We start from the raw sequence: 14755 nt of genomic DNA on the forward strand, positions 1-14755 counted from the left end.
TGCTCTTAACTGTTGCCTCACCAGCTTGAATAACCATGTTTTGGGAAGATAGAACCTAGGTTTCTAGGGAGGAGCATGTCCTGTGGAGGTTCAAACATCCATCACAGCAGGATGAAGATGGGGCCTGGTGTCCCAAATATTCAGTGACAAGAAAGTGGGAAGAGGAGTTTGGAAGAAAATAAATTAAAAAATTTTATTATATCTTACAGTACAAACATTAAATAGCAACAGGGAGAAAGCAGAGGCCTTCTGACCCTGGTCCTATAATCCCACTCCCTGATCAATAAATTACCCCTCCCCAGAGACCGAGAAGTCAGAATTCCAATACAGTCCATAGTGAAGAATCTGTAATGATTCCTCTTTTCAAAAAGAAGGTAAACTCAGTCCCCATGAAATCCGTGGCTCCAGGGCTACCTCATAAGGACTCCTCTTGCCTCTTTTAACAGCCCTCAGGGGCATCTTCATACCCAGACTCATACTTGGACACGGTAGCCACCGCTCCGACGTCTGCACAGTCTCCTTACACCTACCCAATAGATAGTCAACATTATCACCCAGTAGGCCACATAGGCACTGGCCCCAGCAGCAAGGTGGTAGGCTTCAGCTGCTCGTGATGGGCCACTCCAGTCAGCTCTGACCTCCTGGGCCACACTGCGGATCAGGCCTCCAAGCAGCAGTAGAGCCCAGAGTGCCAGGGGCAACACGGGTACATAGTTAGCAGCCAGTTTCTTCCGGCCCGAGGTGCCCCAACCACTTTGATTCATGGTAACCAACGCCAGGAACTTGGCAGGCAGCAGGCCGCACATGTAGAGTGGTGCATAGAGTGACAGCAGCACCATGCGCAGGCAGCCACGCAGCCAGGCTGCAAAGGCTGCCTTTGCCAGTGCCACGCCCTGCACGCAGAGCAGCACCCAGAGCAGAGCCCATGGGCGCCCTGCATAGAAGAGCCTCAGCACCGTGGCAGCCACAAAGAAAGGGAAGAGGCCAGAAACCACCGCTTCATAGGTCATCCACGCGTGGTGGCGGTGCCACCACAGGGCGTTGTATAGCCACTCTCGGAAATAAGATTTGGACCAGCGGGTCTGCTGGCTCAGCCAACGAAGGAAAGAGGAGGGCGTCTCTGAATAGCATCTGGAGCGCGAGGTATACCTAACAGACAAAGAGAAATAAAGGTATTGGTATTTTCTCCCTGAGGCCTGGGCAGGAGTTTTAAATTTTATGACCATTTTATCTGCTTGATTAGTTGGCTTGTGTGTATGCATGTGTGCCTCATGTCATCGAGTTATAGATGGAGTTCTAGGTGATTGTGAGCTGTCCTGTGGGTGCTGGATATTGAAACTAGGTCCTCTCCCAGAGAAGCCAGTGCTCTTCATTGCTGAGTTGTCTGTCCTGTCCAGTTGGCAGAATTTCAAAGTGACCACTTTCACTACTATTGGTTTTTTTTCACTTTTCTATGTTTGTTTTGTTGTCACTGACTAAACACCTGACAATAATAGCTTATGGAAGGAAGAGTTTATTATGGCTCATAGTTCAGAGATAATGTCTGGCATGGAAGGGAAAGCACAGAGACAGCAATATTAGGCATCTGATCACATTGTATCCATAGATAGGAAGCAGAGAGGAATGAATGGTGTGCTGTGTGTGTGCATGAGTAGGCTTACGCACTGAGTGGAAGTCAGTGGACTGTTGACAGGAATCAGCTCTCATTCTCAGACCTTTAGCAGCCAACTCAACCTGGCTAGCCCAGCTTGCTTCTTTGTACTCAAACTGAAGGACTTCATCCCACAAAATGGTAGTGCTCACATTTAGGATGGGTTTTCTCACTTTTATGAACCTAATCTAGAAAATCCTTGCCCGACATGCCCAGAGATTTGTCTTCAAGGTGCTCATACATCCTGCCAGGTTGCCAATATTAGCTATCATACTTAATCTCTCTGAGCTTCAGTTTGATGTTGAAAGGTTTCTTTTATTTGATTGTTTTGCTTATGTGTGCCACTCTGTGTGTCTGTGTATGTGTGTGTGTGTGTGTGGTGGTGGGGGACATGGATGCCCATGTGTGTGGATTCACAAGGAGGCCAGAAGTGTCCCAAGTCTCCTATAGATGGAGGTAGAGACAACTGTGAACACCAGACTTAGGTGCTAGAATTCAACTTGAGTCCTCTGGAAGAGGTCCACTTAACCAACCAACCATCTCTCCAGTCTTCTAAGCATAGTTTCTATGGACCAATACCACTATTTCATATTTACAACAGCCCAGATTGTATGAAGGTCAAAATGTCAAGCCGTTTCTAGTAACTGCTCAATCAGTGTGAGCTACTGCTATTTTCCCTGTGACTAACATCACTCCTAGAGACATGACTAACACTATAGTCATTGATACTATAGTCATAGGTGATTTGACTAAGCGTTGACTAAAATGGCAAGTCCTGCCATGAGGAGCAAGACAAGACTGGCTGTTACCCAGGTTATTATCTGTGTAAGAAATTCTGAAAAGAGCAGTTGGACCCCTTCCTGTGGTTGAGGCAGAAAGAATTAATCTGTCCCTACATGGCTTAGCAACACCCATCAAGGTTAGCTGGTTTTCCCTTCTCCAAACAGGGAAAGTCACAGGTGGTCAGAAACAGTTAATTAGGCAACATCAGTCAAACGAGTCTATTGCCAAGGGCAGTCCTTGACAGAGTAGCTCTTCCTTGTGTCATGTGGCACCCTCCATGCCCTGTTTGCTTCTGCTTTTGCAGTTTGTACCCAAATCAGCTGGCTAGAGGATGCTGGTAGATGCCAGCCTTCTCCTTAAAGATTCATGATTCCTCCATGATTCATTTTTGGTGAAGGTCCTATGATCCTTTTACAAGAGGACCCATATTGGCTTCCTGTCCTCTTGGTGCCCTAGGCTAAAATGAGATTATTCCAAACTAGCAGTTTCCTCCAAACTGAAACATTTCTTCTTGGAGGGAGGACCTGAGATCATAAAAGTTAATGGAATCTCCTGAAATTTACAAGACCGAGACTCAGCAAGCTTAAAATGTTACAAAAACTCTCCTAAGGGAGGTGTGTGTGTCAGGGGGAGAGGGGAGTTCTTCAGTGGAGCTATGAGCTCTTACAAGCTGTCAAAGCTGCCTCAGAATCATTAATACATAAGTAAACCCTGTAATCTCAATAACACCATCTTAAACTTGTGTAGATTTTGTTTTGCCTTGTTATTTGTTTGTTTTGGTATACCATTTGTGCCCTGGGGCAAATGGATGTCTGTTCACATCTGTGCCAGTTACTTTCATCTTGCTGCAATCTAGAATCACCTGAGAGGAAAGCCTCCTTTGAGAAGCTGTCTAGATCAGGTTGGCCCTTGGCCTATCTGTGGGGAACTGTCTTGATTGTTTACTGAGGTGGCAAGGCTCCTGTGAACTTGAGTAACACTATTTCACAGGGCAGGCACTGAAAGTGTAAGAGTAGAGAAAGCTAGCTATATATTAAGCAGAAGGCCACAACCTGACAATTTCCATTCATCACTCTCTGCTTTTGAATGTGGATGTGATGTCACTGGCTGCTTGAGTTCCTGCCTTGATTCGGTGAAGCACTGGGATCAGGAACTGTAAGCCAAATAAACAAGCTCTCTCTTAAGTGGTTTTCCATCAAGGATATTTGTGGCTGAAACAAAAATTAAATTAGATCACTACTCCTTCCCTGGGAAAAGTCATAGAACATACTATATAGGTTGCCATTCCAGTTAGAGACATTGTCTCCTCAAAGCAAGGAAGAATGTGTCTTCCTTTGCCTACCGCGGTGCCTCTAAAGCATCCAATAGAGACTTAGTAACCAAATTCATATTGTCACTGAAAGACTTCTCTAGAGTGCCTAGGGGTGATCAGGCACACTTCTCTGTCAGCAGTTGCCTACTCTTTCTTGCTGCATTTATCACCAGTTTTCACTCACCCTATTCACTCTGCTCACCCCTCTCACTTCACTTCTATACTGGTTTGGTCTTCATGGTACAGCCCACTCAACCTGACCGCCTTGTCTCTTCTATGTAGAATTTACACATCCTCACATTGTCTTGCTTGGTGGAGACCATTTATTGAAAAGAGTTCATAAAAACCCTTTCCAATCTTTCTAAAAGCTCCAATTTACTCCTAATATCAAACTCTTTGAAGGCCATTGGCTGAATACAAATGGCTCCTCTGCCTCTTATGGTATCTATCCTCTGTCTCTCTGTCTCTGTCCTGTCTCTGTCTCTCTCTCCTCTCCCCACCTCCCCATCTGTGTCCATCAAGGAAACTCACTTGATTCACACATTTGACCACTTGGTCCCCTTAACTTACTTGGTAGCGTAGCCCATGCTAAGCATGCGGTTGGTGAGGTGCCTGTCATCCCCAAATGTGCAGTGGGTGCCCAGGAACTTCTGGTTGTACCAGGCCTCCAGGAACTGCTGCAGGAGATTGTTTCTGTATAGACCTAGGTAGAATAGGGAGTACGCAAGCATCAGCATCCATTGTGGACAATATTCTGTTTCCCACCCTGTTCTTCCTCATCTCAGTCTTCGTACCTCACCATCCCCCCCAAGCATCCCCAGCCTTAGACTCAAGCCCATTCCAATGTGTTTGTCACATAACCATGCACTCTAAACTCACTAATCTCCTGAAAAAGCCACTGCATTCTCAGTGCCCTGTTCAACCTCATCCCACTCCCCTTCACGTGCCCTTTTGTAACCACTTCCCCAATCTCCATTCTTTTCCCTTTCTCAAAGTCATTCCTCTCCAGTAAACTCAGCTCAACTCTAACACCATCTCTACCCACTGGCCCCAGTGTTATGTTATCTGAAATCCAGACCCCAGCTCTTTGTCGTCAAATTTAGCCTATCTTTGCCTCCTCTTCTCCCCCATGTTCCCTACCCAAAAGCCCTCCAAACTGCTTTCACTCACCCAGAGGACCACTGATGCAGGACACACAGTGAAAGTAGCTCTGACAAGCTCGCTCCACATTGAAGGCTACCCAGTATCGAAGGCTGCTCAAGAAGCTGACCCAAGAGTCCAGAGGGTTAAGGATTCTCACATCTCCTCCAACAGCACCTACCCGGGGGTCTTCATCCAGCACTCGCACAAGCTCCAGCAGTGCCATGGGGTCTAACCTTGTGTCTGAGTCACAGACCTGTGAAGAGGAAGGTAGCTAGATCAGACAAGAACCTTGCCCAGGGTTGCTGCCTGGAAAGGCTTTAGACACTTTAAACCATTCCCCAGGCTGGGATTGTGGATTATATAAAAGAAGAAAGTGAGCTGACTAAAAACAGCATTCATCCTGGCTGTGGATGCAATGGCTTAAAGCCCTTGCTGTCTTGACTTCTCCTTCATGAAGAATTATATGCTGAACTGTGAGCTAAAACATCCCATTCTCCCTTAAGGTGTTTTTGCTGGAGTATTTTCTCACAGTGACATGAAAAGAAACTAAGACAGTAGCATATTAGTGAGTGACTAATGAATTGATGAACATACAAAAATTAAAGATCTATATTTCATAGATAGATGAATGGATGACAAAATGTCAACATTGAAGAAAAAGGCAAAAGGAGGGGTGGAGAATAACCCCTATATAAAAAGGTAAGTGAAAAACTAAGTGGGTGAGGTCCACACTTGTGTGGATAATATATGAGTGGGTAGAACAGTAAAAGAATGTCAGAAAGTAGCATTATATTTAATGCCTAGCTAGGTTGGTGGGTGGATAAATGAATGAATCATGTTAAATGAATGAGTAGCTAGCTACATGGATGAATGGATGTATGATCAAATACGCTTCTGTCTTCAGTGGCTATATGAATGAAAGAAGGTGATGAGTTTGTTTTTTGCATTCTGTGTTGTGATTTGAATGTGAAATGTCTCCTATAGATTCATATATCATATATCAGACACTTGGTCAGATAGGAGGTAGGAAGGTTGTATAACCTTTAGGAGATGGCTTTGAAGGAGGAAGTGGGTTATTGGGGGGTAGCTAGTGGGTCTCACTTCCTTTTTTTCTTCTGCTTCCTATCTTTAGGAATAGTCTGGTCAGCTTTCTCAAACCCCCAAATCCATTCCTTCCTTATCATGATATACTGTACCATCAAACTGTGAGTCAGAATAAATAATTCCTTCTCTAAGATGACTTTGTCTGGTATTTTGTCACGGCAATCAGTATACAAGTGGATAGAGTGAATGAGTACTGTACTGGATGTGTAGTCAAATGTGTGTACCATTGAACGAAAAAGAATCACACCTGAGGACTCAGCAAATGGATAGATAAGGTTGGCTAAATATCCACAGTAAATCAATACATCAATAGTTGTTGAATGAATGAATGAATGAATGAATGAATGAGCGAACGAGAATCTCAGATGCATGAGAGTGTGGTGATGAAAGAAGAAAGGTTTTAAAGCCTGGCAGATAGCTGGGCAGGTAAGAGTGTGTGCTGTGCAAGCTTGAGGACCCAGATTTTACCCCTCAGCATCACTGTAAAAGACTAGGTGTGGCTGCATATGCCTTTCTGTAACATAGTGCGCTCTTTCTCTCTCTCTCTCTCTCTCTCTCTCTCTCTCTCTCTCTCTCTCTCTCTCTCTCTCTGTGTGTGTGTGTGTGTGTGTGTTTTACTGAGAATTGCTGAGTGCTAGCCTAGCTCTAAGTTCAGTAAGATAGCCAGTCTCAAAGAAATAAGGGAGATCGAGAATGATGGAGCAGGACACCTGATGTTCTCTCTCTCTCTCTCTCTCTCTCTCTCTCTCTCTCTCTCTCTCTCACACACACACACACACACACACACACACACAATTAAGAGAAGACAGAATTGACTCTTATCTACATTGAAGAGTGGATGGTCTGTTGGAGGACGGATTAAAAAAACGAACTGAATTTCTGATCTTTCTGTCTCCACCTCCAAGCATGGCCTTGCATGCACCCTACTCTTTCTGAAGGTTGGGGGCGGGGGATTGTATGATATACTAACAAGTGTCCAGGGGAAACCTCTCACCTGCACGTAGTCCACGGAGTCACCCAGTGCCTTGAAAGCCGTGTACATGACTTCGCGCTTGCCACCCCAGCGCTGAGCCACGCACACGCACCTGCGGGTCCTCACCAGCGCCTCTACCGCCAGCCGCCCAGGGTCCTCAGCCTCCACCTCGCGGTAGGCACCTTCACCCACAGCACCCGCCGCCTCAGCTGGCTCCCAAGGCTGATGGTAGTTGCCATCCCACACATAAGTGGCAGGGTCCTCATCTGCGAAGACTTCTCGGAACATGTCCACCATGTACAGATCCTCCGCGCGATTGCCGTCTACAACCATAAGCACGCGCAGCCGCGTGCGCGGGTACAGCAAGGCGCGCGCGGAGGTCAAGCACTGGCGCAGGTAAGTGGGGTCCTCCTGGTAGGCTGAGATGGTGAGTGCCACGCTGCGCGCAGTGGCCGCATCCAGGGGTCCCTTCGCAAAAGCGCGCCGCGCAGCCACGGTCACCCTTCGGTGCTCCAGGTAAGCGAAGAGGCTCTGTGCCACTAGGTGCGCACTGAGGAACGCCCCATAGAGCCCAAAGGCCAGGAGGCCATAGGGATCAGAAGCCAGAGGTACTCCTGCTGCGTAGGCCCAGGTCATGAGGCCCAGGATGAGCAGGGCGAAGGTGATCGTGAGCACCCGCCTGGCCAGACCGGAGCAGCAACGTGCTGCCTCTGAGGGCTTTGGCATGTCCTGTGGATGAACAAGGAGAAGGATCAGCTCTGAGGGCCTGATGGAGGTGACTTTATTCCTGGTAATACTCCTAAACTGGATCTCAGAACTTTTTAATTATAAGTTTCTATATTTTAAAGGTTAGTTTATTTTTACTTAATGTGCATGGATGTTTTCTCTGCCTGTATGTCCATGGATGTGCTTGGAGTCGTGGAGGCCAGAAAGGGTATGGGATGCCCTGGATTTGGAGTTATAGGTAATTGTGAGACCGTTTAATCTTGGGATCCAAACTCAGGTCCTCTGCAAGGACATTAGATACTATTAACCTCAGAGATACCTATCTCTCAGGACTACTTATAAAGAAGACAGTTGAGCACCAAGCTTGAATCTATTGTGACTATTGGCTTAATGCCTGATTTTATTAGTCCCTTCCAGTTTTAGTTGAAAAGGTCTATGTTGGTCTATAACTCTATAATTCCCAATCTTCTAGCCTAAGCATCCCGAGTACATGGAAGGAGAGAGAGGCATCAAACCAGGCTTTTACTGGCTGCCTACTAAAGTAAATTACTATGCCTCCCCATTCCCCAGTTTTAACATCTCATGTATATAAAAGGATCACACAATGGCACTCCTCACACTTTCCCTGTTTTTGTTAGTGGACCAGAATATGGTGCTGGCTGCTAGGTGGGTTAACGGTGCCTACCTCCAATCTGACAATCCTTGGAATCTACAGGATTGAAGGATTGAAATCAACTTGATGTTCTCTGATTAAAACACACAACTTGGTGTGCTCTCTCACACACAAAAAAAGTAATTTTTACAAATAGAAAAGACAATAAAATTAAGAATAACCTCACAAACAAAAATTTCTCTGTGCCAAGACACAATACCACCCACTAAACAGTTAATACAAAATGTGTACCAAGTTTCTTAACCCTTTTATATGAACTTGTTTATTTTAGAGATGAGGTCTCCTGTAGGCCTACATGTAGCCAAGGATGACTTTGAACTTCTAATCCTCCTGATGCCTGGCCTGTGCCTCCTTTCTACTGTCCAGTTATTGGGCAGGGCTACGTGCATTTATATATCAGTGGAGGCTGAAAACAGTTTTTGTCTTCTCATCCATAAAATGGGTGAGTAGTAACTTCTGCAGCTCCACCCTGTTCTACAGTAAACCTATGCAGTGGGTCTTATTGTTGTGTCCTGTTACTAAGGACCAAAGACATGACTTCTCTTTCCAAAGGTCACTCGACTAGTAAGCACAGGACTTAGGGTTCAGACACAGGCAATTTGGCTGTTGTATTCCCTCTATCTTAGGCTACCAGATCCTTCCTGCCTGCCTGACTGAATGTAATCTACATTGGTAACAGCTGAAAGGCAGTAATCTATGTGTGAGTTTCTAATCTTAATTTATAATTTACTGTTTGCAGGGCTGAGGAGGCTGCTCAGTATACACAAAAAAGCTTAGTGAGTGAGCACCCATCTAATTCCAGCAACAGGGAGGCAGAAAGGGGTTTGCTGGTGGCCCATTACAGCTGAAATTGTGAACTCCAAGTTCAGTGGAAACCTTATCTTAAAAAAAATGGGGGGTAGGAGATAAGAGATAGAGGAAGACATTAATCTTGACCTCTGGCCTTCACAGGATCAGGCACAGTTGAGAACACACATATACAGCACACACAGAGAGGCATTAAAATGACAGTGGTGTAGCGCTGTCGTCTTAGCGACTTTTGAGGCTGAATGCTATAAAAAGATGTCTAGCTCAAGGCTGGCTTGGTTAACTTAGGGAAATCCTTTCTCAAAATAAAAATAAAGAGGCTGGCAAGGTGGCCTTGCAAGTAAAGGTACTTGCTATTAAGTTTGAGGACCAAAGCTATTAAGTTGATCTTCCAAAGTCAAATATAAGAAGGAGAGAACAAACTCTTGCAAGTTATCCTCTGAACTACCAACATGTTACGATCACGCGCGCGCGCGCGCGCACACACACACACACACACACACACACACACACACACACACACAAATAAACAAATATTTAAGAAAAAAAGTAAAAGGACGGTGGGTGAAAAGTTCAATGGTGGAACATTTGGTCAAGCATGCATGAGGCCCTGGATTCAATCCCAAGCACTTTGTGTATAAATACATAATCTAAATACACAAATTAAGACAGATGTTTCATTGAGTTCTACTTGGTTACTGGAAACTTTGAAATCTGTTTTGACCAAGTGTGATACTTAACTCTTCTTAACTGTCAATTTTACAAAAACCTAAATGTGGGTAAGCCATTTCCATACACAATCTATTTTTCAGTCTTAGTCTGAGGTGAGTGATTAAAACAAAAGACCTCATTAATATTTTGTGTTGGTAAAATATTGACATGATCATTGTGTTTTCTCGACCGACATGTTCCATGAAGCCCAAGCTGGCTTTGGCTTCACCGTGTGTCTGAGAATGTCCTTGGATTTCTGCCTCTAACTTCTGAGTAATGACAGAGGTAAGCCGCCATACTCAGTTTATTTGGTGCTGGGATTGGAGCCTGTGTCTTTGTGCACGCAGAGAAATCACTCTACCAGCTGAGCTATATCCCTAATCCCTAAAATAATCTTGCTTCAAAAGTGTTTGTTTGTGTGTATATGTGTATGCACATGTGCTCATGCCACAGTGTGTGAGTGAAAGTCAGAGCAACTTTCAGGAGTGAATTCTCCTTCCACCATGTAGGGGAATAAACTCAGGTAATCAGACTGCGCCTCAAGCATGTTTGCTCAGTGAGACATTTTATCAGCACCAAACAATCATATTCTTAAATATATAGTAGTGGTCAGTATACTAATTCCCACTACCACTTACATAGTTTTACATTTGCAAATTGTTTTTAAAACTAAAAGGGAACAACAATATTTTGTGCAGCCTGAATGTTACATGCAGTTCAATATTCCAGTTTTCTTAACCCAAGCATGAGGACACAATGATGAACTCCTCATTTACCTATCATCTGTCCTGATTCTACAGTGGAACACCAAGGTTGAGTAGATTCGGCAGAGTATATAGTGTTCTCCAGTCCTCAAATGATACCACCCGTTGTTTGGTAGAATAGTTTATAGTTATCTCACTGGGTTGGAGCAAATAAATTACCAGAATTAATTTCCTTTCCTTTTCCTTTAAAATTTACAGTTATTTATTTATTTTTTTACTTTGTGTGTGTGTATACGTGTGGGTATATGCATGCCACAGTGAATGGGCCTTGGTGTGTACTTGTGTGCGCGGAGAAGGGGGTTGGAAGACAATTATGAGAATAGGTTCCCTTTTTTTAAACCATGTGGGTCTTGCAACCCAAACTCAAGTTGGCAGGTTAAGCAGAAAGAACCTTTACCCTCCCCTCCCGTAGATCATCTTGTGGCCCCTCTTTACTTTTTCAAGAGGATCTAAAAATAATATATTATAATTCAGTTTATATTTCTGAACAATAGATATGATTTATGGTTTTTATGGGATTTTAAATAAGATACAGGGTCTCCTTGTCTTGCTCAGACTCACCTCAAACTTCTTGACTCAAGCATCCCCCTGCCTCAGCCAAGTATCTAAGACCTCAGGGACATGGTACCCAACTTGAGATAAAAACTTTAAATAACCAATAGCAATTATTCCTTCAGACTCTTTTGTTCCTGTCTAAATGTCTCAAATACAGCTCTGCCTGGGCTCCTGTGGGTAGCTCATCTTACAAAAAAGTTTTGATGCCAGCAATGTGGATGCCTCCACCTATGGCTACACCCACAACACTAAGAACCACACAACTGAAAGCACCATGTTTCACAAGACATGTCTCAGGCTGAACACAGGATTTCTCTCACAGCTATTCAGCAGACCTGAGGACACAAGGCACCAGGAAGAAGCAACATCACGAAGATATATCAATATGCCAATAAATATCCAGACAACCACCACGGGTCTGGGGTGAAGGAACAGAGGGTTTCAGAAGAAATACCGAACAGTTAAAACGAACCCCAACCATATGAAACTGCTATTTTTACAGGGCAAGAGAGGTTGAATATTGGTGAATGCATGTATTCTAACTAAGTAGATTCTTATCCCATAAAAATCACACCCAAAATGCATGTGTTATACACAGGCAAAATCTTCTTTCACTCTTAGGGAACACAAACATGTATTTATAGAATCATAGTTGTCTATGGATGACAAACCTTACAGCAATGAACACAGAGGTGGACACTCACATACTCTATGTGCTCACTGTACATGTTCATACATAGATACACATCAGCTCACCACATGCACATACAAGCACATTCTTACTAGACCGTCATCTATATGGTTATATGTCAGTGATTACCCATCCTAGCGCAGACATGACACATGAACACACACACACACACACACACACACACACACACACACACACACACACACACTCACCTGTCTCATGGCTGTGGGTCCTCCTGGATTTTCTCTTTTCCGACTTGCTCTGCAATCTGAGTGTGTCTGAAGCTAGCTGGAGGGGGGCCATTTGAAGACTAACACATTGCGGGGGTGGAGGAGGGCTGACGTCAGACAAGTCTGACTAGGGGCTCTGAGGTCAGGCAGTCCTACTGCTCCACCCTCTTCAATTCCCGACATTTTCCCCATCCCCCTCATCAGATAGGGTCTCCCTTCCCAGCCCCTCAAACTGGCCCATCACAAATCCCCTCAATCGTTTTCCCCAGTTCTATTATCCCCATCTCCTTCAGCTGCCTCTCTTGTGTTTTCTTTGTATTTTTTTCTCTATCTTTCCCTGTCACCACCCCCATCTCCCTGTACCCCTGCCCTGTCCCCCTCATCTCCTTACCTCTTCCTCTTCTTCACTCTCCCCCATCTCCCCATAGCCCATCTTTCCTCTTCCCAGCCTCTCTACAACTTTGTCCCCCAGGATCACATTTCAGCAACAGACAGAGAAAGTGTACACAGATGCATGCCTGTGGGTGTGCCTGTGTTGCTGGCCTGAGATTCACAGCAGCCTGGAGTTACAGCCAGAATTGTCTGCTCTTTTCTTGGCTGATGTCTGATTGTGTGTGTGTGTGTGTGTGTGTGTGTGTGTGTGTGTGTGTGTGTCTATAGTCTATAGTGACACATGTGCACAAATATGTTCATGTTACAGTCTGGCTGGGGCTAAGGGCTGGAATACTGGCATCTGATCTGGGGGATGGCAGTGACTCCAGGAAGTGGCTTGGGCTCAGTGCTCTGATGGAGACTAGGTCCGAACACAGCTGGGAAGAGAAGGAGGTCTCACAGAGTATACCCCAGCTCCTTGGGGCCGAGGCCAGTGGTCCCTATCACTCTTTTACACACACACACACACACACACACACACACACACACACACACACACACACACACTTGCTTTAAGATTATGTTTTTCAGAATGATGGGTTGTGTCCAGCCTTTTCCTGCATTCTCCTGTGTGAGGAATGCTGATAAAGTTTATATTCTCTCTCTCTCTCCCTCTCTCCCTGTCTCCCTCCCTCCTTCCCCCTCCGCCCCTCTCTCACTCTTACTTTCTCATTTTGTACTTGATGCCCTGACTATATTTCTCTACAGACATATATCCCCATTTCTTTCACTTTTCTTTCTTTTCCTCTCCCTATCTCATGTTTTTTATCATCTTCTACTAATCTACAATCTGTGTATCTGTCTACTCTTCTATCCCTCTATGTCTCTAGGTATCATCTGCCTGCCTGCCTCTTTGTGAGACTCTCACTCACTTCTCCTCCTCTGACTTTTTATGTCTCTGTTTTTCTTGCCTCTGGCTACTGCATCTCTTCTAACCACTCAGCACTCTCCTGGACAGAGCTAGGAGTGTTTGAGAGCCCAGGGTGTGAAAACCTTGTTAGACAGGGTGCAGGTGCAGTGCCAGGTTGGGCCTTTGTTTGACCTTGGCCACTAGGGAGAAGGTCTCTGATGGTTGGAAACTAGGTACTACCCAATATCACAGCAGGACAGGCTGTGTCTGATGCTATTGCTGGGAACCTGTGTTGCCTAGTGTCTGGCTGTGTCAGGATGATGAATTCTCTGATGGAAGCAAGCCAGAGCAGTGGATAAGGGGAGTTCCCATGGCTAGGAGGGATAGCCCAGGTTCCACCCAGGAGCTGGGCATTTGATTGCCTAGCCTTAACACCACCCTAACTGGGTGGAGCAGCTGTATAAAACCAGATGTTTCTAAAACCAGAGTACATGAGAGACAGACCAGGATTTCAAACCCTGGGAGTTTTCTCTGCTAAAACACAAGAGACCAGTCCACAAGCTCCTTCAGACCCAGGTGTCCAGGCCTCAGTACTCCTCTGCTTGACCAAGGGGCACAGTCTCTAGTTCTCCTCCCTAAGACCAAGAATTCCATACCCCAGCCCTCCTCCCTCAGACCTGAACGTTCAGTATTCAGTCCTCCCACTTCAACTCAGGAGTCTGAGTCTAGACACCTGTCCTCCTCTCTCAAAAAGTGAATACCAGCCTAACCCTACTCCCTCAGCAGCTGAGGTCCAGTCTTCCTTGCAAACACAGATAACCAGGACTGAGTGTAGCAAAGAGAAGATGACAAGGTCAGATCAAGCTGAGAACTCTTTCACAGATCCCTCTCCTCCAATGGGGGCTTATAACTGGTCCCTGTCCTGAGTCTACAGAGTCTTCCAGGTAGGATCATCATCATTTGACTTCACTACAAGAGAAGGGTAAGGGTGATTGCTAAAAATGGAGAAGCCGAGGAAAAAACATGTATTCATTATAGGGACATTGCTTGAGCAGATGATGGGTGGGGCCCTGGACTAAGTGATGCCAGGCACACAGAAATGACTCAGCAGGGGACCCTGTCTCTGAGGAGGTGCCAATCTAGTAGAGGAGGCAGCTGTGTAAATAAGGGATTGGGCACTGATGGAATAATGGTTCGACCCAACTGAAAGGCAGGGAAAGCTTCCTGGAGGAGGTGCTCCTGAGTGATGTAGAGTTAGGGGAGTGGAAAGTGAAGGAGAAAGGCATCCAAGGCAAGACATGCTGTGGCTAGTTTATAAAACACACACTGAGTGAGGCTGTGGAAGCCCTA

General features: G+C 45.3%; 1 protein-coding gene across 2 annotated transcripts; it reads right to left on the reverse strand.

The window, feature by feature from the left end:
* Window positions 1-171: 171 nt before the first annotated feature.
* Window positions 172-12398, reverse strand: Has1 (hyaluronan synthase 1). 2 transcript variants are annotated; one of them, NM_172323.2, is made up of 5 exons: window positions 12106-12156; window positions 6988-7695; window positions 4917-5142; window positions 4317-4449; window positions 172-1149 (listed from the first exon to the last, which is right to left on the reverse strand). In NM_172323.2, the coding sequence occupies exons 1-5, from the start codon at window positions 12112-12114 to the stop codon at window positions 474-476; spliced, it is 1752 nt and encodes a 583-aa protein (NP_758826.1). In that variant the 5' UTR covers window positions 12115-12156; the 3' UTR covers window positions 172-473. The 2 variants fall into 2 exon arrangements, with proteins under 2 accessions (NP_758826.1, XP_038958527.1); XM_039102599.2 differs by having other exon boundaries at window positions 1010-3645; window positions 12106-12398.
* Window positions 12399-14755: the final 2357 nt, after the last annotated feature.

Source organism: Rattus norvegicus, chromosome 1 (genome assembly GCF_036323735.1).
Source record: "Rattus norvegicus strain BN/NHsdMcwi chromosome 1, GRCr8, whole genome shotgun sequence".
In the NCBI taxonomy this organism is placed as follows: Eukaryota; Metazoa; Chordata; class Mammalia; order Rodentia; family Muridae; genus Rattus; species Rattus norvegicus.

What these genes read in the sequence shown, in the direction of transcription:
- Has1 (NM_172323.2), bottom strand. An exon ending in CTGCATCAGTGGTCCTCTGG is followed by an intron (nt 4,450 to 4,916) that starts GTGAGTGAAAGC and finishes TATTCTACCTAG; the next exon opens with GTCTATACAGAAACAATCTC. An exon ending in AGCATGGGCTACGCTACCAA is followed by an intron (nt 1,150 to 4,316) that starts GTAAGTTAAGGG and finishes TTTGTCTGTTAG; the next exon opens with GTATACCTCGCGCTCCAGAT.